The sequence below is a fragment of the Notechis scutatus genome, chromosome 13 (assembly GCF_049901735.1).
Source record: "Notechis scutatus isolate UNSWTSFEM ecotype Mainland chromosome 13, rNotScu1.2, whole genome shotgun sequence".
Classification (NCBI taxonomy): domain Eukaryota; kingdom Metazoa; phylum Chordata; class Lepidosauria; order Squamata; family Elapidae; genus Notechis; species Notechis scutatus.
The window spans coordinates 1923126-1945491 of NC_142021.1; the positions used below are offsets into that span (position 1 = coordinate 1923126).

Sequence of the window (22366 nt, forward strand, 5' to 3'; positions counted from 1 at the left end):
GGAGGGGAAAAAAAAAAGGCGAGGAAGAGCAGCCGAGGTTTTCCCTCTGGTCCACCTCTGAGGCTCCTCGGCGGCGGCGGCGGGTGGCTCTCGTGGGAACTGGGCCGCTCTCGCGAGATCTCCCACCCGTCTGCCTGCCTGCCTGCCTGCCTGCCTGCTTGAACGGCCGGAGAAGCGACCTGCCTGGAGGGGGCGTGCGGGTAAGGGGAGGGGGCGCCTTGGGGAACTCCCCGGCTTTCCCCAGCCCGGACTGGGCAACCCACCTTTCTTAACTCGGGGATCCCGAGAGGCCCCCCAGAACCACCCCAGGGGTCCCGTGTCCTCTTTCCTGGGGGGCTTCAGCCTCTTGGGAGGAGGGCTCCCGGGAGGGTGGGGGGTCTGGCTGGGCCACCCTTGGGCAGGGGAAGCACCTTTCCCAGCTCTCGCCCCTCCCCAGTTGGCCTCAAGGCTTCTCCTTGGAAGAGCCCAGCCCTGGCAGTGCAACTGCTTTGGGCTTCCTTTGGGGAGGGCGGGGGTCTCCCATCCAAGGGGAGCCGGCTTCACAAGCCCTCATGGGATTGGACTAGAAGACCTCCAAGGTCCCTTCCATCTCTATCATTCTATATTCTACAGGTTTGGGGCAAGGGGGTCTTCCAACTTGGCAAGTTTAAGACCTGTGGACTTCAACTCCCAGAATTTCTGAGCTAACAAGATTGGAGGAGGAATTCTGGGAGTTGAAGTCCACAAGTCTTAAAGCTGCCAAGTTTGAAGACCCCTGATCGATCTATCTATCTATCTATCTATCTATCTATCTATCTATCTATCTATCTATCTATCTATCAATCTATCATCTCTCTCTCCCTACATACCTACCTATCTATCATCCATCTGTGTATGTATCTATCTATCACCTATCACAAGGGTCTTCAAACTTGACAGCTTTAAGATTTGTGGACTTCAACTCCCAAAATTCCTGAGCTAACATGACTGGAGGAGGAATTCTGGGAGTTGGAAGTCCACAAGTCTTAAAGTTGTCAAGTTCAAAGACCCCTGATCTATCACCTATCTATCTATCATCTCTCTCTGTACCTACCTACCTATTTACCTATCAATCAATCTATCATCTATCTATGTATCTGTCATCTATCACAAGGGTCTTCCAACTTGGCAAGTTTAAGACTTCCAACTCCCAGAATTCCTGAGCTAACATGACTGGAGGAGGAATTCTGGGAGTTGAAGTCCACAAGTCTTAAAGCTGTTGAGTTTGAAGACCCCTGATCTATCACCTATCACCTATCACCTATCTATCATTTCTTTCTCTCTCTGTACCTACCTACCTACCTATTTACCTATCACCTCTCTCTCCGTACCTACCTACCTACCTACCTATCATCTATCACAAGGGTCTTCAAACTTCTTCCTGAGGAGGAATTCTGGGAGTTGAAGTCCACAAGTCTTAAAGTTGCCAAGTTTGAAGACAAGTTTGAAGTTTGATTTAGGGTCTCCTGCTTGAGTTGTGGGTTGAACTAGAAGACCTCCAAGGTCCCTTCCAAATCTACTATCCTAATTCTAATTCATTCATAGGCCCCTTTTTAAGTTTTCTGCCTGATCTTTGGAGGCCAACCACCTCTCTCTAGGTTTGGCGGTTGAAGTGAAGGTCTCCATTTCCTGGCTGTGTTGAGATGGAGCCTGTGGTCCTGGACTGCCGGGGAGACCAAAGATGTAACGCTAGACCAGATGTAGACTATCCTCTTCGGGTGCTCTACTGTGGAGGTAGGTGCGAAAAAGGGCAGCTTCATAAGCCGCCGGTGGGTTTCTTTCCACTTATCCCAGTTAAGGCTGCTTGAAGATTATTTGGGTAGCTGAAAACGCTTTTTATCTAGAGTGGCATTTCTCAACTTCAGCAAATTTAGCTAGTTGAGGAGGAATTCTGAGAGTTGAAGTCCACGTATCTTTAAAGTTGCTGAGGTTGAGAAACACTTTAATACTTATCTTCTGTGTGTTTTTAAAAATGGAAATAGGCATTCGCAAAAAAGAGAGGAATTAATACAATATAAGCATATTCTGCAAAATGATGTCCTATAACTAAGAAAATACAGTTTAACGATAGGAATCTTCTTCTAAGAAAATAGAATTCACGATAGGAATCAACACACTAATTAGAAAGACCGGTCTTAAATGTGGGATATTGTGGGTTTTCTGGTATTATCTGATTACAGCTTCCAACGTCTCTGTTTTATCAGCCATGCTGGTTGGGGCTAATGGGTGTTGTAGGACAGCTCCATTTTGAGAAACTTGCTGGAGATGCCCATCTTAAATAAGATGTTTAAGCTGGATTCCACGGGAAAACATTATCATTGCTTTAAACTTTTTCCCGTTTTCTTCCCCAGTCTGTTCCTTGCCAACAGAGGTGAGTTGCTTTAAATTTAGTTTTTTGCTTGGTTTGTGCAGTGCAATGAAAATGCTACAGAGCTTTCAAAAATATTTAAATTGTATAAAGATTTAACTGGAAATCAGTTAAAAAGTTAAAAAATGGTTAGAATTATACCAGCTCAACCTGTTCACCGTTGCATTGATCTCTCTGAAGACGGCTAAAGTAGCTTTTATTGTAGAAAAGGATCATTGGAGCAGATTCTTCCTTCCCTGTGTGGAAAGACGGTCTATAATATGCGTCTGTCCAAAATGATTTCTCGCCTCTTACATACAAGTCCTTAAGAGTTATGTTGTGCTGTATATATTTGGCCATTCTCCACCAATAATTTTACTCTGTTTTTTTCCCTCCAGTATTGTGAATACATGCCTGATATGGCAAAATGCAGGCAGTGGCTAGAGAAGAATTTCCCAAATGAATTTGCAAAGCTTACTGTAGGTAAATCCATTTTGTGACCTTTGGAGCATGAAATGTCTTCCTTAATCTCATCCTCGTTTGTCTGGGAAAACATTGCATTAAATCCAGTGGGAATTTTCTGGGTTGCAAAAAGGAAGTTGCATTTTGTGAAGAAGAAGAAGAAAAAATACCAATAGATCAACTTACTTTGCTAAATGGAAATAACTCTCAATAGGGCCATCTTAAGAGAGCCTCATAAAGAAAACCCCATTAAAAAAAATCTTTAACCATTGTCTTCTCTTTTTGCAAGACTGCAGTATCTCTAATAACTGTGTCCATTTGAATTTCAGAAAACTGCCCTAAACAAGATTCTGGCATTGGAGAAGGCCAAGGAACAATCGGTGAAGAGGAAGAAAAGAAAAAACAAAAGAGAGGCAATTATTAGCTGGATACAGCTTTTTTTTTTCTTAAGACCCTATTAAAGCACAAGTCAGTTTTTTAAATCTGGTACTGTATTGTCCAGGATTAGAACTCCAGACACATCTGGAGCACCCCAGTCTGGGCAAGGCAAGCTCAGCAGTTGCTGGGATGGTGAGAAGAGATCATCTAGTCCAACCCTCTTTTCAAGATGGTTTGAGATGACTTTCTAGACAGTGGAGGAGAATCAGAAAGGCAGTAGATCCCTTTTGCATCCTTCAGACTAGATTTCGAAAAGGTTGTTTATTCCCCTTCCTTTTCTGCCTGCCTCCCAGGAGGAAGGGGTCAGATCAAACAGAAGAAGAAAACGGTGCCTCAGAAAGTGACGATAGCAAAAATCCCCCGGGCGAAGAAAAAATACGTCACACGAGTATGCGGGCTTGCGACTTTTGGTGAGTGAAGCAGAAACACGTGGGGTTTTTTTGCAGAGGTCTCTGGGCTCAAATCAGTGGAGATCAGCTAGTATGAAAGAAAAAAAAAATTATCTCTGGAGCATCTTGCAAGCTACCAAGGAGGGTAGGTTAGGATCAGTTTTTCGAAGCTGCAAATCTGTATTCTAAATGATGTGAAGGTCCCCTTTGAACTGTGGGCCTACAATTTGGGGTTTAAGCTCAGAATAGAGAGCTTTTTCTTCTATAACCTGACTTGGCTTTTTTTTCATATCTGTCTGAGCGGGGATTCTGGGATGGCTCACAATCTTGTTGCTGTGTAAAGACGGTGGTTTAGAATACAGTTTTTTCAAAATTAGCAATGTTAAGATGGGTGGACTTCCAACTCCCAGAATTCCCCAGCCAGCATGTGTCTTAAAATTGCCAATTTTGAAAAAAAAACAAACCTGGCTTAGAAACTAGTAACCAAGTATTGGTATGTCTTGATCTTTTATTTCTTTTGTCTCTTCTCCAAACAGAAATAGATCTTAAGGAGGCCCAAAGGTTCTTTGCTCAGAAATTTTCCTGCGGTGCCTCTGTCACTGGGGAGGATGAAATAATTATTCAGGGAGATTTCACAGATGACATCATCGAAGTGATTCAGGAAAAATGGCCCGAGGTAAATACCCCAGAACCTCATCTGACTGGCTTTCTGATAGAAAGAGCTTTTTAATTAAAAGTTGGATTTTTCCCTTGCATTTAAGACTTTGCAGTGGGGCTGTAAAGATAAAAATAATATCCATGGTATCCTGGCAGGGAATTAGAAACTGACATTGGGTGATGTTAATTTGGTACAATGATTGATTCTTTGCTGAAATGGATCGATTGCATTCCATTAAGCAGCCATATCAATAGATTTTTTTAAAAAATGTATCCCCTAAGTATCCCATAATAAAAGACCAGAGGGTAGGAGAGGGGAAATGACTTAGAAACCCTCAGACTTATGTTTTGAGAGACATGCATAGGAGGAAAGAGAGGGAGGCAGGGAAAAGGGGAAAAAAGCCAAGCTAGAGTCAAGCTAGTTTTGTCTCTCTTCCTTCCCCATACCGCTTTCCTCGTATGCTATGTCTTCAGCTAGTTTTTGTTAAACCAGTTGGGCATTTTGTTAAACTACTTGGGCATGGGAATATATAATCTGTTGACTGATTGACTCTCCCCTAGGTAAAACTTGGAATTAAAAGCAATTTAATTATCTCCTTCCCACGCCCAAACTGTTCTGACCCACGCCCTTTTTCAACTAATCAAACACAATGCAAAAGAAACAGAAACCAAAATAATTAGCTGTGATGGGCACAAGCCTTGCCAAACTGTGCGAGACTTGCCAAAAGATAACAGACAAGAAATAATGTGCAAAATAAGAATCTTCAAATATAAACTCAGGATACTGGAATGTTCACGAGGCTGGAGTTTCAAAACGTCTTTGCCTTCTGCAAAGAAGGTTAATTTATTACCTTGCAGCCTTACTCCAGAGTCACCCGTGCTGTTGTAGCTGCTCTTTCCTGCGAGCAATCCCACACACGCGTGCACTTGGCACAGGCTCCTCAGGAACCTCCTCATCGCTGCTGCCAGCCCCCACAATCTCTGAAGGCAGCAGTCCACTCCCGAATGGTCCTGGCCCCTCATCTGAGTCCTCGCTCTCCTCAGCCGTCCACACTTGCTGCCGGCTAACCACAACACAAACAATCTTTCAGAGTCAGAATATTCAATTCATTTCCATGTGATCCTTTTCTGGTGTAATAAATATATTTGAACTCTGTGCTGCAGGTGGACGATGATAGCATTGAAGATCTAGGAGAAGTAAAGAAGTGAGATTCCTTTGGAAAAGCCACCAGTTCCTGCCTTTTTTGGGGGGGACAAAACACCCACCTCTAGCCAAGAGAATCCAAGCGGGACAGACGTGTTGGAGAGGCATGTTTTCCCTGGTAGCATTTTTAATTGTGGTCTATTTGCTGCTTTTTTATTTTTTGTCTGTGATATTTCTTTGCCAAAGTTTAAACGGGGGAAGTGAGAGTATCACCTTCGGCTGGAAGTAGAGAATTCCTCTAATAAAGAAGTTACTGTTCTTTGCTGTGTGTTTCCTTTGAGTTGGCAGCTTCGTTGAAAGCAAATAAATTTATGCGAAGGCCTGGCGTAACGTGTGAACGTAAGCTCCTAGGCATGGGCCACACTCCCACCTGTTCTTAAAAATGATCAATAAAGGAGAATATTTGTAGCTCAGGGTTGAACTGTGGGGTCCTCCATGCTCTCTGAGGCTGGTGGTTTTCTTGCAGGCGTTTCATTACCAAACTAGGTAACATCATCAGTGCTAGGAGGGGTTTGCAGAGAGGAGGAAGCCTGTGGGGTCCTTGGTGCTCTCTAAGCTTGGTGGTTTTCTTACGTTTCATGACCCCAAACGAGGCAACATCATAGCACCAAGGACCCCCTCAAATAAAAACAAGTTTGGTTTTCTTTTCCAATACCTCGTCCCCACGTCCCCTCTTAACGCTCTGGTACAAGCTGAAAGCTTGCAGATTTTCCATCTTCGAACCAAACCCTGTGAAAAAAGAAGATCTCACAAGTAAATGGATGGAATTCAGATCCCGAGGGCAAACTTTTGTGTCTACCTCTTTTCCTCTCTGAGCCAAAAAGGTTTATTTCACCAGCAAAAGGAAAAAAAAAAAGGTTCACAAGCACCTGATGTGCAACTGATGAAGAAGTGAGATCCAGAAAGCATCTGTCTGTCTGTCCATCCACCCACCCACCTACCTATCCATCCATCCATCCACTTACCTATCTATTCATCCATCCACCTACCTACCTATCCATCCATCCACCCACCTACCTATTCATCCATCCACCTACCTATCCTACCTATCCATCTATCCACCTACCTACCTATCCATCCATCCATCCATCCACTTACCTATCTATCCATCCATCCACTTACCTATCTATTCATCCATCCACCTATCTATCCACCTACCTACCTATACCTACCTGTCCATCCATTCATCCACCTGCCTATCCATCCATCCACCCACCTACCTAAGCCATCCACCCATCCATCTTCTATCCAAAATCACCTCCTGCCTTTGGAGATGGGGAAAAGAAAGGGACGGAGACGGGCGGGGGAGTGTTATTTGGGGGCACTAAGGGGGTGCGGGGCGGCTCCTTTGAGGGACGGGGGGGGACGAGAGGGGGGGGAAAGGCACCCGCGACGGGACAGGCGAGAATCGCACCTCCCGGGGCCTCCAACCGCCCTCCCGCCGGGAACTCCCGAAGGCTGGACTCGGGCGCGGACGTGAGGCTCCGCGGTCTTCCCTCCGGTCCGCTCCAGCCCGCCTTCCTCGCGCTGCTGCCGGACAGGTGAGCGCCGGGCAGGTTGGCCTCGCCCGAAGGAGGAGGAGGAGCAGGAGAGGGGAGCCCGGCCGAGGGAGGCGGGCGGCGGACGGGAGGGGGCGGCGGGTCTGGGAGTCGGTGTTGGGGTCCTGGAACGCGAGTGTAGAAGTGTGTGTGTATGGTGTCCCTTGTGTACACGCGGGTTGACCCGCGTGAGGATATGCGTGGGCGTGTGGCAGGCGTAGTGTATGGTGCCACAAATGTAGTGGAGGGACTTTTTCACGGGGGGTCTTTGTGTGTGAAGATGTGGGTTCACACTGAGTATTTGTGTGTGTGTTTGTGTGTATCAGTGACTAGGTAGCATGTAAGTAATGTAGAGTTGTGTGTTTTCCTGAGAATTGGTCTCTCCTTGTGTAGAAGTGGGTTCAGTGTATGTGGATTTGAGTGTGTATCAATGTGTATCATGCAACAAATGTAGGGATTTATTATGTGTAGAGATGGGTTCACGTGTCTCGATGTATGTTTGTGTGTCTGAATGTGTGTTTTGTGTGTCTGGACGTGTGTTTTGTGTGTTTGGACGTGTGTTTTGTGTGTCTGGATGTGTGTTTTGTGTGTTTGGACATGTGTTTTGCGTGTCTGGATGTGTGTTTGTGTGTCTGGGTGTGTTTGTGTATCTGGGTGTGTTTGTGTGTCTGGATGTGTGTTTTGCATGTCTGGATGTGTGTTTGGGTGTATTACTGTCCATTATACAGTGAATTTCCTCTTTTTATCCCTTGCACTTTTTACTCTCTTTTCTTTCAGCGTGTTTTGTGTTAAGAGTTACTATTATAACCAATCCTAAATTTTAAAAAATCTATATATTTTGAAAACAACAACCCGGATAACAAAGTATTTCTGCTTTCCACCAGTGCCACATCTGAAATGAAGTTGGCTTGTTTGATCCAGTTCTGATCTCAGAAACCTGATGAATTCTTCGTTGGGTATTTCCAGTCCCTTCCAGGTAGGAAAATGTGAAATATTAAAATGACACTGAAGTTACAGGTTACCTTTCATGATGCAAGGATTAACCTAGAGCAGGGGTCTCCAACTTTGGCAGCTTTAAGATTAGTGGACTTCAATTCCCAGAATTTCTGGGGAATTCTGGGAATTGAAGTCCACTAATCTTAAAGTTGCCAAGGTTGGACAGCTGGCTGAGAAATTCTGTGAGTTGAAGTCCACAAATCTTAAAAGTTGCCAAGGTTGGAGACCCCTGACCTAGAGAATTGGAATGGGGTGTTTGCTAGATCATCATTGTGTGTCTGGATGTGTGTTTTGCGTGTCTGGATGTGTGTTTTGTGTGTCTGGATGTGTGTTTTGCGTGTCTGGATGTGTGTTTGGGTGTATTACTGTCCATTATACAGTGAATTTCCTCTTTTTATCCCTTGCACTTTTTACTCTCTTTTCTTTCAGTGTGTTTTGTGTTAAGCGTGTTTTGTATTACTCCTTTCCAAAGTCTCTTTTTCTCCCTTTGTTAGAACCTGGCCTCCAGATCGGAGAGCGACATTGTTCAGAAACTGAAGAAGGAACTCCAGCTGGTACTTGCAGAGCTTAAAGATCGCGATAAGGAGCTGAACAACATGGTGGCTGTGCACCAGAGGCAGTTTTTGGCTTGGGAGGATGATCGCCAGAGGATACTCACACTGGAAGAACGAAGCAGCAGGTTGGAAAGTGAGTTTCACAAAACCTAGGCCTTTAAAAGGAGCTCAGCCTGTCTGGCCTTGGCAGTCCCATTTTACAGATCATAAGACTGAGGCTTGATGGTTCCGCTTGCTTAGTCCTGGGTACACCAGGGGGCTTCTAGGAAAGGTGAGTTTGGAGTTAGCACCTTTGTGGCTTGCAAGTGGATATAATCCCAGCGTTGGCTAACAAGTTTGTGAAAAGTTTCTCTCTGAAAAACACTAACATGTTAGGCTAATAGTCCGTCACAGCATCAGGTACATGATGGTTATTTTAGCCATAATACTGGGTTTATGCTCTACCCCAGCCTACTAGGGGGGGAAAAGCCACTTTCAAGCCATTGTTTCTGACCCGTGTGGTTGTTGACTTCACATACCTAGAAGGTCAGATGGAGGAAAAATGTTCTACAATATCTGATTCACTAAGGAAGACATTCAATACAAGTGCATTTTTTTTGGGTGGGGGGAAACAGGTTATACCCCACACGTATACTGAGCTGCTTGTTGTCATTTTAAACAGCCAGCAAGGAGGAATTTCAACAGTTGGCTTGTGTGGTCCTAGAAATGTTGGCTTGCCACTCCGTTGAGATTCCTTCTGCGCCATGGAAATCCTGGAATGTTGCCTTAGGCGTAGAATCCTTTCAAGAGATTCTCTAACAATAGTAATCACCAGTACTGTGTTAAATCAGTGATCGGATGCTCTTCCAACACGGGGCTGTATGTATGTAGTAGAGCAGCTGTATTTTCTTAATCTTCTGTATGTGAAAACCTGGAATGAAACTAGCAAAGCTGCGCTGAGATTCCCTTAACAAACCCTCCTCTCAAAATGTGTGGTTTAAGGACAAAGAAATATGGCAGGTACAACAGCCTGAAAGTGGGCAGCGAAACCAGGATGTGGGTGTTCTTTTGAGGAATTACTGTATGTTTTCTCTCTCTCTCTCTCTGTCTTTTCTTTTTCCGATGTTTAAATATTTATTTCCAATATTTATTCTAAATTGAATAGGAGGCTCCCGACTGGCTTAATGTAAAGCCGCTCTGTCTTGCCAGAACCACAGCCCAGGGAGCATATTAATTTGATAAATAAATAATAATTTATGTACAGCAGAGTTTCGAATCGTGATTTTAAAACAGAGTGTCAACCAAAAAGATACTCCATTGGTCTTTTTAGCTGCCAGAAAAAGGGAGTGGTGGAAAGCAGTGCATTCCTTAAATGCTTCAAATAATTTCTAAGTGACCGAAGCTTCTGGCGCGCAATATTATTACTGGAGAGCATGAATGATGACTCTTGGCTATGGATGTGTCCCATTGGAGAATACACATCCAGGGGGTGGGAGGAAGACCAGGGTCAAGGGGGAAATGAACTATGTATTTTAGTGTCGGCTGCATCCAGCTATCACCAGCATGGCCCCTTCTAATAAATCAATTTTATTTTCTTTGAGAGAAGCAGCTAGAGAGTTACGATTTGAATGGGGCTGGATTTGTTGGAGTCCTGACACAGAGAGGTGGGGGAAATGAATTAAATTGTCAGTTTACCGTTGTTAACAAGATTTTAATCCCACACCCTCATCCCCCCCAGATGAGCTACATAAGAGAAATGAAATGGTATCCACCCTGACCCAGAGATTGAAGCTCCTGGGGTCCCTGCAGAACGACTGCAGTTCGACGCTGGAAAACACTCAGCAAAAGCTGCAGGAGTTGTCTCGCAAAGCCTCCGACACGTCTCTGCAATGTCAGAGCCTCGAGGTAAAGCCACTGTCCCCCTGCTGAATTTTTTTTTTTTTTTTTTACCCTTTCAACCAATATGCTGCCAACTCTTCAGGGCTGCTGGGCGGCTTGCAAACAGGTTCAAAACTCTCAAACCCGGAATACAAGGTGAATAATCAAGTGGCAGAGGGAAGGACAAACCCGGAGGTAAACAAAGAAGGGAAAAAAAGAGAGAGAAGGGAGCTATCGTCCCGCTCGCCAAAAGCAAAACGTCACATTTTTTAATCCCTTTTGAAGCACCAGAAAAGTTGGGCTGTTTAAACTTTTTTTGGGGGGGAAATCTGCTTTTCTCTTGCAGGGCCTTAATGGGATGCTTGCTGCTGTATTTGCAGTGTTGCAAATTTGTAATGTGAGTTCCTTTGAAAATAAAATTGGTTGCTTTGTCCTTTGGGATTGAGTGGGCTGTCCGGTTTTTGGGGGAGTCCTGTAAATCAGAGAGAAAAGACATCTGCAAAGCCCAGAGTGCCTTTATTGTATTCATGTGACGGGACAGGTCAGCTGGGAGAAAACCCTGCTAGAATCTGTCCTTCTCGTCTCTTTTTCTCTTAGGAGAAAAATCAAACTTTGGTTGGCTCCGTGATGGACCTCTCAAACCAAGTGGGTCAGCTTCAAGCCAGGGAACAAGAGCTTCTGACGCTTTTAAGACTCAAGGTATTTCATTTGGGTCCTGCAAACGTTTGCCTGTCATTGGGAAGTCAAGGGCCCCCAAAGTAGATCCATGTGATCCTTTCTAGCAGTGTTTCTCAACCTGAGCAACTTGAAGCTGGGCTTCAACTCCCAGAATTCCCCAGTCCACCGTGGGGAGTGAAGCTCCTTTGAGCTCTTTTCTAATGAACCCCTTTTTCAAAGAAGTTTCTTGCTTTTCAGCAGTCAGGCAATAACTTCTTATCTTCATTTTTAAGTGCTTTGGTTTTATTGCATTGCGGATAGTTGCTGGGGTGCCTCCACAGTTTCGTCGTACTTGTGCAATGGCAATAAAGTTCTTCTCATTTTAATTCTTCTAATTCTAAACCTCCATTTATTTCTTGGTTTCGGTAGGATGACGATATCCTTGAAGCAACCAATCAGATCACTGAGTTTACCAGCAAATTTAAAAAGTTAGAAAGTGCTTTGTGTGCATGCAAGACGCAAGAATGGAGTTTCAATGAGGAGAAGCAGAATTTTAAACTCAGGCTGAAGGAAATGATGTCAGAAGCAAACAGACTAAAAGGTAAATTATATTTAGAGCAGGGATGTCCAGTCTTGGCAACTTGTTTAAGACTTGTGGACTTCAACTCCTGGAATTCCCCAACCAGTCCTGCTAGCTGGGGAATTCTGGGAGATAAAGTAAATCCACAAGTCTTAAAGCTGCCAAGGTGATTGAACGGCAAGTGATTGTATAAGAAAATGCGAAGAGAGAAATTGGTTTGCTCTTTTCTTTTCTTTTATTTTTTAAGGGGATCTCAGTGAAAAAATCAAAGAAAACAGTGCCCAGAGGGAAGAAATTATACAGCTCAAGCAAGAAAATGTTTATTTAAGTAATGAATTAATGCTTACCGGTGAGTAAGTCTGAAGGGTTACTGAGTCTTGAGTTCTAAATGGACCCCTCACATCCCTTAAACTGCGCTGAAGATGTTATATAGTCTGCTAACAAAATTGTCATGCCCCTGTTGGGATCTGATTCGGAGGGGGAGGCCGAGCAGCTGACAGGGAGTGGGAGTGTGGCTCCATTGGCTATGGAGGAGGCTTTGGAGGAAGCTGGGGAAGGGCACAGTCCGGCTGGGCAGAGCAGGGGAGAGGTAGAGCAAGTTTAGAGCAAGACCCAGGCCCACCCGCTCTTCATCCTAGGGCATGCAGGGAGGAACGGAGAAGGGAGCAATGTGAGTTGCATGGCTTACGGGGGAGGAAAGGGCCCTGATTCCCTTCATTAGCTGCAGCTGGGAACACAGTCTTTAAAAAGGGAAGCGGCGCGCAGCAAACGAGAGCAAATTGTGAATTATCTGGTATTGTCGAGGCTTACCTGGGTTCCTGGCGTCTTCCCAACTGTGTGAGTTTTGCTGGCCTTTCAAGTCTGCAATTCCTTCTCCTACCCTGTCAAGTTAATTACTGCGGCTTGGTTTAGATGGATTTTTACTTACAGTTTGTATGTACTTTGTTTTCGGACTGAATTTCCTCCACTTAAAGGCTGTTCCTGGGAGAGTTTTTTCTCCAGCCGAAGGTCACCTGGACATTGAGGGCAAAGTTGGAGATAATAAAGGGACTCTTCTTGCTTATTTTACTGTGTTGACTTTGTGCCACATCCCAGCTCCTCACAGAAATGTTCGGAAATCGATCCACAAGAACCTTCACCCTCATTTTACACCCCAGCTACGGATATTTGCCACTCTTGCAGTGAGGCATGTTATGGTTTCTCTTTGGGGCTTCTGGAAAACTAACCGATTCTTCCACCCCTTTCTTTTCCCGCAGCCGAGAGGGAAAGTCGAAAGGTTCAGCTTCTTCTCTCCGCCAAGTCGAAACAGCTTCGGACAGACACAGAGCTGAACAATTTGAGACAGGTGGGACTCCCGGTTTCTGGCTGTGAGCACCTCCTCCTTTTTGCAGCGTGGGAGCAAAAAGGGGATTTGAAAGGGCAAAGAATTCCGGCGTCGTTTCGTTTTGAGGCCGCTTCATTCGGGAAACGGAGGAAGTCCTAAAGTAAAAGAAGCTTTTTGCAAGGAAAGTAATAGAATAAAAATGAGCTATGGCATGATCCTTGAGTTATGACCACAACTGAGCGCAAAATAGCTGTTATTCACTAAGACATTTGTTAAGTGAGTCTTGCCTCGTTTTACTACTTTTCTTGCCACATTTGTTAAGTGGATCACCGCAGTTGTTAAATTAGGAACAAGGTTGTTGAGTGCAGCTCTGGTGGCCTAGAGTTGGAGCTTTCACCTCACAATCAGGAGGCTGTGAATTCAATCCTAGGTAGAGGCTAATATTTGGAATAGACTCTTCCTACCCGAGCGGGGGGGGGGTTTGGACTAGATGACTTCCAAGGTCCCTTCCAACTCTGTTATTCTATGAATCCCGCTTTTCCGTTGACTTTGCTCGTCAGAAGGTCCCAAAACAGGATCATGTGACACCAGGACACTGCAAAACTTGTCATAAATACGAGTCAGTGGCCAAGTGCCTGAATTTTGGGCGTCGTGGGACCACGGGGGATACAACAGCATAAGTGTCAAAAACATTCACTTTTTTTCAGTTGTAACTTGGAACAGTCAGTAAACAAACTGTTGTAAGTCAAGTAAAAGCAGCTTCTTCAGGTAAAGTAAGAGTAATAAAATAAAAAGCTGCTACATTTTTTTCCAGAAATATTTTCTGGAGGTTGTAAGTAGAATTCTTCGCAAATTCCTTTTTAACAGATAACAGATAATCAGAGTTGGGAAGGACCTTGTTGGTCATCTAGTCCAACCCCCCACCCACGTGGGAGGAGGCCCTACACCATTTCTGACAGATGGCAGTCCAGACTCTTCTTGAAAGCTTCCAGGGATGAAGCTCCCACAACTTCCGAGGGCAACTTCTGTTCCACTGGTTGATTGTCAGAAAATTCCTCCTTATTTCCAGGTTGAATCTCTCCTTGTTCAGTTTCCACCCATTATTCCTTCTCTGGCCCTGGAAAATAGCTTGACCCCTTCCTCCTCTCTGTGGCAGCCCCTCAAATATTGGAAGACTGCTATCCTGTCTCCCCTGGTCCTTCTCTTCACTAGACTAGCCAGGCCCAGTTCCTGCAACCGTTGATGGTTCTCCCTGTCAGAAAGTTTCTCCTTATTTCCAGGTTGAATTTTTCCTTGTTCACTTTCCATCCATTGTTCCTTGTCTGGCCTTTAGAAAATAGCTTGACCCCTTCCTCCTCTCTGTGGCAGCCCCTGAAATATTGGAAGACTGCTATCATGTCTCCCCTGGTCCTTCTTTTCATGAAACCAGACATACCCAATTCCAGCAACCGTTCTTCATATGTTTTAGCCTCCAGTCCCCTCATCATCCTGGTTGCTCTTCTCTGCCCTCTTTCTAGAGCCTCAACATCTTTTTTTAATAGTGTGGTGACCAAAACTGGATGCAGGACTCTAGGTGTGGCCTTACTCAGGCTTTACAGAGTGGGATTTCATCCTTGGAAGTCTCTTAGGCTGAATGTCCCCGAAATTAAAAAAAATGTCCACCTTCCCAGGGCTGATGGCTTCTTTTCGTCCTCCGTTGGCAGATCTACCTGAAACAGCAACAGGATCTCCAGTTCCTGCATTTCCACCTGGAAATTTCCCAACAGAAACGCAGGACAGAATCTCAGGATGGGAGGTAAAACGGCTCTGCTGCGTCTAAGCAGTTCAGAGAACCGGTTGTTAGAAGAAATTACTGGGCTAATCCTGTAAGGAAGGCAGGAAGGAAACATTCTGGGGTTGCTTACAGAAACTGCCTCTCCGTTAACCCTGATTACATTCCTGGCAGGACTAGACTTTCTGTCTCAGAAACCTCTCTGGAGTTTTTTTCCCCTCCTTTGCTGGTCCTTTGCTTGTGTGGAGTGACCATTCAAAATTACAATGGCACTGAAAAAAGTGACTTATGACCATTTTTCACACTTATGACTATTGCAGCATCCCCACAGCCACGAGAGGCCAGGCAAGGAGATGTGTGCCTCAATGTGAGTGATATTCAGTTGGCCACGCCCAGCCAATAACATGACCACCAAGCCACGCCCACCCAGTCACATGAACACAAAGCCACGCCCACCACCTAAGCCACACCCACAGAACCAGTTGTTAAAAAAATTGAATCCCATGCCTGCCATCATGGTTAAGCTGCCTTGAGTCGCCCTGAGCGAATAGGCGGCCATGTAAATCTCCTAAATAAGAAATAAATCAATAAATACATCGGTGGTATTTCTTCTGTATTACATAAAGTTAAAGATCAATGAAGTTCTTCCTTGTTCCCGTTTTCAGCCCAGCGATGGTTTTGTCGGATCTCGAGAACAGCGGCGACCAAGATTCCCTCCGCGACGAAGCCAGCCGGCAAATCCCCACGCATTTCGTCCACCTTCCCGGCTGCCCTTTGAAAAAGGCCGGCCACCCTTGCTGGGTCCAAAACGGGCAGCGAGAGAAGCAGACGGAGCACGTACACGAAGGGCCGTTCCGCCATCCCAGATGCCTCCATCGGGAAGAAGGGGCGCTGAGTAGCCCCAGGAGCACCAGGGAGATGGGAGATCGCTTGGCCGCACGTCCCGACAATCCCCGGATGTCCAGATCCAGGGAAACGGTTCGGATGCCGGAGCTGACCTCTTTACCGAGACACAAACACTGGTTTGAAGCCAACTTCTGCGCAGCGACCTCAGGCTGCCTGGCAGCCGGGTCCTTCGACAAAGCCAGCGGGGATTGCAACGATGCCCCCGCAGACCCAGGCAGAATCCCCCCTCGGCAAAGGCCCTGCGTGCCTCCCCATCCGGGGGACGACCCCTGCGAATTGAGCTGCTCGGCCTGCAGTGCCGTCCGTAAACTCAGCCTCTACCATTCCAAGCAGGAGTGGGCTGAGAGGCTCAAGCTGGTGGAGAAAGACGGCGGTGGCTTATGGGCCGGGGAGTCATCCCCGAGGCCCCCGGAGGCTCCCGAGTTGCAAAGGTTCAGTATTTCGGCTAAGCATTTGACGTTCACCTGTATTTGATGTGTTTAATACGTGGATCTGTGTATACAGGTAGTCCTTGATTTACGACAACGGCTGGGGCCTGAACTTCCTTTGCTAAGCAAGGCAACTGTTAAGTGAGCCATGCTAAATATTACAACTTGCTGTCATGCCCCTGTTGGAATCTGATTCGGAGGGGGAGGCCAAACAGCTGACAGGGAGTGGGAATTGGCTGTGGAAGAAACTGGGGAAGGGCATAGTCCGGCTGGCCAGAGCAGGGGAGAGGTAGAACAAGGGAGAGGGAATTCAGAAAAAGATCCAGGCCCACCCCCTCTTCATCCTAAGGCACGCAGGGAGGAATGGAGAAGGGAGCAACGTAAGTTGCATGGCTTACGAGGGGAGGAAAGGGCCCTGATTCCCTTCATTAGCTGCATCTGGGAACACAGTATTTAAAAAGGGAAGCTGCACGCAGCAATCTGTTGGGAGCAAATCGTGAATTTATCTGGTATCGTTGAGGCTTATCTGTGTTCCTGGCATCTTCTCAACTGTGTGAGTTTTGCTGTGCTTTCAAGTCAAAATTCCTTCTCCTACCCTGTCAAGTTAATTACTGCCGCGTGGTTTGTTTGGATTTTTAATTACATTTTGTGTGTACCTTGTTTTGGACTGAATTTTCTCCAGTTAAAGGCTGTTCTTGGGAGAGTTTTTTTCTCCAGCCGAAGGTAACTGGACATTGCGGGCAAAGTTGGAGATAATAAAGGGACTCTCCTCGCTTACCTGACTGTGTTGCCTTTGTGCCACGCCCCTTTGGTTCATCACACTTGTGTTGCTGTCGGTTAAGCCAAATCACTGCAGGATTGAGTGAGTTATGTTGGTTGTTAAGCGAAACTGCCTCCACCCTCCCATTACGTGTGGCGAGCCAGCTGGGAAGGTTTCAAGTAGGGAATCACATGACCCTGGCAAGCTGCAGCCGTCCTAAGTACACGCCAGTTGCCAAGCCTTTGAAGGTTTTAAAGACGAAGGTGCATTGGCTGTAAACACGGGGACCAATGTTAAGTCCCTCTATCTTTGCTTTTTCCCCGCATCGTTGTAACTTTGAATGGACGTTAAATAGTCCTGAGTCGGGGTGTTGTTTGTTAGGTTGTGAATACCTGGAGGGGATTTAATGGTCTTCTTTTGGGAGGAAAAACACACAGATCACAGTTAAAACTAGTCTGACCAGCATCGATCGGCTCTCAGCCACTTTCAAGGCCATGTGCCGTCATACGGAATGCGGTTCTGCCTTGTCGGTCTTGCTGGGGAATTTGTAAACAGTGTCTTGAGTTTTGCTCTTTTTGAAACCTGTAAAATTAAAATGCCTTTAAGATCTGAGGGAGAAAGGGAGAAAAAGCTGCAGAATCTGGTCTCCCATTGCCGCCGTAAGCCGAGGACCACCCATAATGACACATATCATCCCAACTAAGCCCCAAAATTTCTGTGGTTAAGGGAGACCTGGAGCTTTGCTCCATTTTACAAGATATTTTTTGACACAGTTATTTAGGGAATCAGTGCAGTTGTTAAGTGAGTAACAATTGAACCGTTGTAAGTCAAGGACTACCTGTATTAATTTGAGCAAACCAGGTTACTTTTCAAAATATCCTTAGGGGTATTACACCTAGCCATTACCTTAAACCAGGGGTGTCCAACCTTAGCAACTTGGACCATTTGTGGACTTCAACTCCCAGAATTCTATTCTGTGCTGGCTGGGGAATTCTGGGAGTTGAAGTCCAAAAGGCCTTCAAGTTGCCAAGGTTGAACACTCCCTGCCTTAAACAGGTTCTGGTCATCTGCACTTTGTATGGTCCAGGTGCCATTCGGATGACCATCAATGCAGCCTAGCATATGCCGCATTTTCTTTGGAAACAAATTTGCCCCACTGTTAATAATCATAAATTGCTCTTGATGATGATGATATAACAGTGACCTGGATGGGAGCTGCAACGGTTTTGATTGGGACGGGCCGTGTTTCACATCAACTCAAAGGTCAAAGGAGACGAAGCCTCCTGAGATGCCCGCAGCCTCAGACCACCCTTCAGACCTCCGGGCACCCGCTGAGTGTAACCAGCTTCCCACCCATCAAGTAAGTATCTCCAAGCGAAACACAGAACAGGCCCGAAATATTCCGGCTGTTGATCCCACCCAACCTGCCCCGATATTATTGGTGATGATTTCCCCAATTTTAGTTTTGTTTTGCAGCCACACAGATATAAAACTCGGCTCTCTGAACTTGGTAATTTTTATGCAGACATTTCATGACCCAAATTGGTAACTTCATCAGTGGTAGAAGGGGATGGGGTTTGTGGAGTGGAGGAAGGAGATGAGGAAGAGGAGGGGGAGAAAGAGGGGGGGAGAAGAGGAGGAGGAAGAGGAAAAGGACTATGGGGTCCTTGGTGCTCCCTTGGCCTTGGTTGTTTTCTTATAGACATTTCATGACCCAACTACGTAATATCATCAGTGCTAGAAGGGAGTGGGGTTTGCAGAGGGGAGGAAGGAGAAGGGGAGGAGAAGGAGAAAGGGGCGGGGAGGAGGAGGAGGAGGAGGAGGAGGAGGAGGAAGAGGAGGAGGAGGAAGAAGAAGAAGAAGAAGAAGAAGAAGGAAGAAGAAGAAGAAGAAGAAGAAGAAGAAGAAGAAGAAGAAGAAGAAGAAGAAGAAGAAGAAGAAGAAGAAGAAGAAGAAGAAGAAGAAGAAGAAGAAGAAGAAGAAGAAGAAGAAGAAGAAGAAGAAGAAGAAGAAGAAGAAGAAGAAGAAGAAGAAGAAGAAGAAGAAGAAGAAGAAGAAGAAGAAGAAGAAGAAGAAGAAGAAGAAGAAGAAGAAGAAGAAAACTATGGCATCCTTAGTGCTCCCTGAGCTTGGTTGTTTTCTTACAGACGTTTCATGACCCAACTAGGGAACATCATCAGTGCTAGAAGGGAGTGTGGTTTGTCCTCAGTTTATATCCTAGTGGCTTGTCTTGTCGCTGGCTGGTTGTAGAGGCAGCCAGTGGCCGCCCCACCTTCGCTTAACCTTGTCGCTTGGGCTGAATTTTTCCCGGATGGTCCCTGATCCGTTTTGTCCGGCTTTTCCCAGGATTCCTGCTCGCCCGACGAGAAGCTGCAGCAGATGTTGGCCGAAACCAGGCAGATGGTGAGCCACCTGGAGCACAGCCACCTCCTCAGCACCAGCCTGACCGGCAGCCTCCACACAGTAGGGTTCGCTTTTCCAATGGGGGTGTGTGTAGGGTGAAGTCAAAAACAGCAAGATGGTGGCCGTCGCAGACCGATTGACACCTTGCCTGACTTTGATGTTGTTTTATGATTGTTCTCGGCAGACAGGGGAGGGTCCCAATTCCATTTGTGAACAGAAGGAGCCCGTTGAGGAAGAATCCAGAATGAAAAGTTCTCCTTTAGCTTCTCAAGTAAGTTATTTTCTTCCTGTTTCGGCTCCTGTTTTTATGCATTGCACAAACTGAGATCTTGGGAAAAACGGTAGAAATTCAGCTACCAAAATTCTGGAAGTTTAGTGTCAAGGCTCTGACAAATCCACCCTTATTCAAATCGTAAGTCTCTAGCCGCATCTCGCGGAGTAAAAAAATAAATAAAATTTATTAGGAATGAACATGTCAGTGTTAGCTGGGTGCAGCCGATTCTGAGACGCACCATTCATTTCCCCCTTGACCCTGGTCTTCCCCCCCCATCCCCTGGATATATATTCTCCAATGGGACACCTCCGTAGCCCAGAGTCATCAATCAGGCTCTCCAGTAATAATCTTGCGCGCCAGAAGCTTCGGCTGCCTAGGAATTATCTGAAGCATTTAAGGAATGCACTGCTTTCCTCCACTCTCTTTTTGCTGGCAACTAAGCAGACCAAAGGAGTATTTTTTTAGTTGACATTTAGCTTAGTTTAGTTTATTGTCATTGCCCCTCGTGCAATGAAATTAAATGCCATCTTCAGTGCACATAATAACTATAAAAATAAAACACAAACACCCATCCTTCACATTCTATACCATTGAATGGAAAACCCCTGATATTGCATTAATATGGCACTACATAGTAGAATTCAGTATAGTTCCTGCCCTGGGATAGAAACTGTTTTTCAGCCTATTTGTCCTTGTTTTTATTATTATCCTGTACCGCCTGCCAGATGGTAATAGTTCAAAAAAAGCGTGCCCAGGATCAGATGGATCTTTGAGGATGTTTTGAACTTTCTAAAGAACTTTCTTAAAACTCTTCCAAAGAGGGGAGAGGGCAACCAGAGATCCTCTGAACCTCCAAACCTTCAGGTTTATGGCCCCCCACAATTTGCAGATTTTGGTGGAACAACGTACAAAGACTCCTCAACTTACAACAATTTGTTTAGTGACTGTCGAAGTTACAACAGCACTAAAAGAGGGACTTAGGGCCATTTTTCAACACTTACGACCCTGGCACGTGAACCTCATGGTCACCTGAACAAAATTCAGACCAGGATGCCACCCTGGTTGTGGGATCTCAGGAAGAAAAAAGGCGCCTGGTTTTTTGAACCCAGGTCTCAAGGCCCAGGGAGCTGCTCCGGAAGTAAATCTCACGGCTTGCAAATCTTGCCAGTCCTGATTTTTTTTTGTTTCAGGTAGGAGAAAATATACCGTAATTGGAAATGGCAGGAATGTCAGCTGTTTACACAGCAGTGGAAAACTAAAAAAAAAGAAAAGTTTCCAGCCTTGATACAAAGTCACTTTTCAGCTCGGCCCATGAAGTAAATATTATTTTTAAAAAATATATATATCTCCAAGGTTATGACGGGCAGTGTTTTTCCAAAGGCATTAATCAAAACAGAAAAAAAAACCCCAACCTGAAACTAATTGGGAATGTGGTGCCTCAGTTTGTTTTGCTTCACCCAAAATTCTTTTATTTTTATTTTCTTGTAAGACCAGCTGTCTTGTGTTTTTGTCTACAACAGGATAGAAAATCCCCTTCCTGAAGGCGAATATCATCCTCGGATTTGTTCACCCACCACTTAATCTGGCGAAAAAAATCCCCTGACTCAATGCTGATGGTCATTCCCACAAATATATATACATATATATATATATATTAAAAAATTAGAATTATGCCCAAACGAATAAAAGCTATTTCTAGAAGTGTTCTGTGCAGATTAATTGCTAGCCTGCTTGGAGGAAGTCACCGTTGGGTATAATTTGATACAGTTGGAAATGTATTTTTGGAGGGCTGGCTGTGTTTGTGTAGCCCAGCTATTTATGGTGTGAAATGGAAGTGTTTTGTTTTTATTCGGGTGTTTTTTTACTGGGGGAGTAGTGAGGTTTCCCTTCGGAAAAGTCCCATTTATTTAAGCTGGAGTCTAAGAATGGCATTTGCAGCCACTATCATTCAGTCAAAAAAACCAAAATGGTGGTCAGCTCCCTGGGGAATTCTGGGAGTTGAAGTCCGCACCTCTTAAAGGGCCCACGTTTGAGAAACACGCTCCAAAAGGAAGCCTGCCCACCCACAGCCACCCCCCACCTAAAACCGGGGTTCAGCCTGATGTGAAAGGTTCCTCCAGGACCACTAAATTCTGGTTTCAGGCTTTCAATCCGTGTGACGACCCAGTGCAGTGAATCACTTAACCTACGTGGCAAAAGCCACGGAACCGCTCGTCTCACTAAGCCACAGAACACCCCCCCCCCCCAGGCTCAGCTAGGTGCCGTGGGCCTAGGTGGTAGAGCTCCCACCTCACAATCAGGGAGGCTGCGAGTTCGATCCTAGGTAGAGGCTGATATTTGAATTAGACTCTACCTGCTGGAGCAGGGGTTGGGCTAGATGACCTCCAAGGCCCCTTCCAAGTCTTGTTATTCTGTTATTTTTAGGGGGCGGGGGGTTGGGCTAGATGACCTCCAAGGTTCCTTCCAAGTCTTGTTATTCTGAGGGGGACGGGGGGTTGGGCTAGATGACCTCCAAGGTTCCAGAAGTCTTGTTATTCTGAGGGGCGGGGGTTGGAGTAGATGACCTCCAAGGCCCCTTCCAACTCTTGTTATTCTGTTATTCTGAGTGGGGGTTTGGGCTAGATGACCTCCAAGGCCCCTTCCAAGTCTTGTTATTCTGTTATTTTTAGGGGGCGGGGGTTGGGCTAGATGACCTCCAAGGTCCCTTCCAACTCTTGTTATTCTGTTATTCTGAGGGGGTTGGGCTAGATGACCTCCAAGGCCCCTTCCAAGTCTTGTTATTCTGAGGGGGGCGGAAAGGTTG

At 45.7% G+C, this 22366-nt stretch overlaps 2 protein-coding genes across 5 annotated transcripts; both read left to right on the plus strand.

The window, feature by feature from the left end:
- The first annotated feature begins 75 nt into the window (after positions 1-75).
- Positions 76-5774, plus strand: DENR (density regulated re-initiation and release factor). Of its 3 annotated transcripts, none has more exons than XM_087942563.1 (8): positions 76-200; positions 1564-1752; positions 2370-2389; positions 2764-2848; positions 3157-3240; positions 3559-3675; positions 4191-4330; positions 5476-5774. In XM_087942563.1, exons 2-8 carry the CDS (start codon positions 1662-1664, stop codon positions 5518-5520), a joined length of 582 nt encoding a protein of 193 aa, XP_087798689.1. In that variant the 5' UTR covers positions 76-200; positions 1564-1661; the 3' UTR covers positions 5521-5774. The 3 variants fall into 3 exon arrangements, with proteins under 3 accessions (XP_087798689.1, XP_087798688.1, XP_026542771.1); XM_087942562.1 differs by having other exon boundaries at positions 80-200; positions 1598-1752; XM_026686986.2 differs by having other exon boundaries at positions 80-200; positions 1617-1752.
- A 1312-nt stretch (positions 5775-7086) lies between these two features.
- CCDC62 (coiled-coil domain containing 62) lies at positions 7087-21240 on the plus strand. Of its 2 annotated transcripts, none has more exons than XM_087942560.1 (14): positions 7087-7197; positions 7938-8029; positions 8544-8736; positions 10321-10487; positions 11058-11159; positions 11547-11718; positions 11945-12046; positions 12954-13042; positions 14725-14816; positions 15458-16129; positions 18087-18246; positions 19233-19349; positions 19474-19560; positions 21084-21240. In XM_087942560.1, the coding sequence occupies exons 2-14, from the start codon at positions 7994-7996 to the stop codon at positions 21102-21104; spliced, it is 2010 nt and encodes a 669-aa protein (XP_087798686.1). In that variant the 5' UTR covers positions 7087-7197; positions 7938-7993; the 3' UTR covers positions 21105-21240. The 2 variants fall into 2 exon arrangements, with proteins under 2 accessions (XP_087798686.1, XP_087798687.1); XM_087942561.1 differs by lacking the exon at positions 21084-21240 and adding an exon at positions 20754-20865.
- Positions 21241-22366: the final 1126 nt, after the last annotated feature.